At 50.5% G+C, this 1921-nt stretch overlaps 1 protein-coding gene across 1 annotated transcript; it reads left to right on the top strand.

The window, feature by feature from the left end:
* The first annotated feature begins 267 nt into the window (after positions 1 to 267).
* LOC120691368 (RING-H2 finger protein ATL70-like) lies at positions 268 to 1528 on the top strand. Its single transcript, XM_039974417.1, has one exon. It carries the CDS (start codon positions 553 to 555, stop codon positions 1120 to 1122), a length of 570 nt encoding a protein of 189 aa, XP_039830351.1. The 5' UTR covers positions 268 to 552; the 3' UTR covers positions 1123 to 1528.
* Positions 1529 to 1921: the final 393 nt, after the last annotated feature.

Genomic DNA, 1921 nt, shown 5'->3' with positions numbered 1-1921 from the left:
AAATACTGTAGATGAACTCAAACTACATGCATGCATGCTTCTCACAACTTTTAAATCAAAGAAAGTCAGAACTCGAGCACATGATTGCATTGACCTTTGACAAAACCAAACGAATCAACAAGTTGTGCAACAACACAACCTAACTAGGAGACAATACTCGTTCAAAAGAAAAGCAGGCAAAACCAGCAGCAAATCAGCAGGAAACAGGCATATAAAAAACACCGAACCGACGCATTGACCTCGAGATCATTGCCTCCCTCCCTCCCTTCCTATATAGAAACTCCATTCCCTGCTCCTCTGCCCTTCTCTCTCTCCCTACTGCTCCGCGCTCTGCAACATGCAAAGCGTTGACGTCGCACTCGCAACCTCCCCAGCTCCGGATCCAAGCTCCCTTCGAGCCCAAACAAAACCGCACCAAACGATCGAAAGCAGAGCCGCGGATCGTTGTCCTCACCAACACCAACGCCGACGCCTCACCTCGCTGCGTTTCAGCTAGCGGCTCGCTCGCCGGCCGGCCAAGAAACCGATCGAGGGCCAAGGAACAACGCCGCGATGAGCACCGGCGGCACGCCGCCCGTGGGGCTGACGCCGGGCGACGGCAACTCCGTGGGCATGTTCAGCTCCGACCGCATCGGCGGCTTCGGCTACGGCGTCGGCGTCTCCGTCGGCATCCTCCTCCTCATCACCACCATCACGCTCGCCTCCTACTTCTGCACCCGCGCGCCCGTCACGGCCGCCGACGCGGCAGGGGAGCCCCCGTCCCGGCGCCGCGGCGGCCGACGAGGCGCAGGCGGAGGAGGAGGCGACGGCGGCGACGAGGCGCACGACGTTGAGCTCGGCATCGACGAGGCCACTCTGAAGGGGTACCCGGAGGTGGTGTATGGCGAGGCCAAGAAGGGCACAACGTGCACGTGCTGCTCCATATGCCTGGACAACTACGGCGACGGCGACGTGCTCCGGAAGCTGCCGGAGTGCGGTCACCTATTCCACCGGGAGTGCGTCGACCCGTGGCTCCGGCAGCACCCGACGTGCCCCGTGTGCCGGACGTCGCCGATGCCGAGCCCCATGCCGACGCCGCTCGCCGAGGTCACGCCGTTGGCAATGGCCAGGTTGTCGTCATGACAATAGCCAATAGGCAAGGACCAGGTTCTTGCTTGATTTCTGCCCCCTCTGAATTTTATTTTATTTTCTTGTGCTTACTGCTTACTGCCATACCACCAAATGTGAGGTGGAATTGACCAATTGGGGCACGTTATCTTTGGAAAATGGAATGGCTGAAAATGTTCAGGATAGGAATTAGGAACATCTTTTCTTGGGTGTAATTGTGAATTTGGGTTCAGAGTAGTTTTGTCCTTGATGAAAAAATATAATTTGGATTAGGATTCAGTATGCATGGACTCCAAATGGCTGACGAATCTTCCAAAGATAAGTTCACTGGGGTTTTTATTCGGATTAACATTTTCTTTGTAGATGAGCATGTAAATTCAATCTTATTTCAGAAACAAAGTTTATGAACAATTGTACTGTATGTTTCAAATGTTAACTCGGCATGGGATTTAAATTGAAGGTTTGTATTTCTGACGAGAACAAAATGCAGTAATCCTAAACAAGCGTAAATGGTCTTGATATCATCATGTGATTCATGGATATGGAAGAGGGTAATCAGACAGTTCATATTGTCATATACTCCTATAGATTAAAATGTAAAATGCAGAATGATTTCATCCAGGCACTCTGATTCTTAACTGTTACTGTTCTATATAAAAATTTTACGGCTCCCAGTTGCTTGAATGCCTTGACCTTTGAAGCCAAGTAAAACAAAGAATCAGACTAGTGGTTCAGACTTCAGACTCCTTCAACTTGATTGATTTTAAAGTTCTACTATGCAAGTACTTAACGAACATCACATATTATATCAACC

Source organism: Panicum virgatum, chromosome 9N, assembly GCF_016808335.1.
Source record: "Panicum virgatum strain AP13 chromosome 9N, P.virgatum_v5, whole genome shotgun sequence".
In the NCBI taxonomy this organism is placed as follows: Eukaryota; Viridiplantae; Streptophyta; class Magnoliopsida; order Poales; family Poaceae; genus Panicum; species Panicum virgatum.
Note: the sequence above shows the minus strand (reverse complement) of the source record. Positions and strands in the feature narration are given on the sequence as shown.

What these genes read in the sequence shown, in the direction of transcription:
- LOC120691368 (XM_039974417.1), top strand. Translation starts at nt 553, where the DNA reads ATGAGCACCGGCGGCACGCCGCCCGTGGGGCTGACGCCGGGCGACGGC.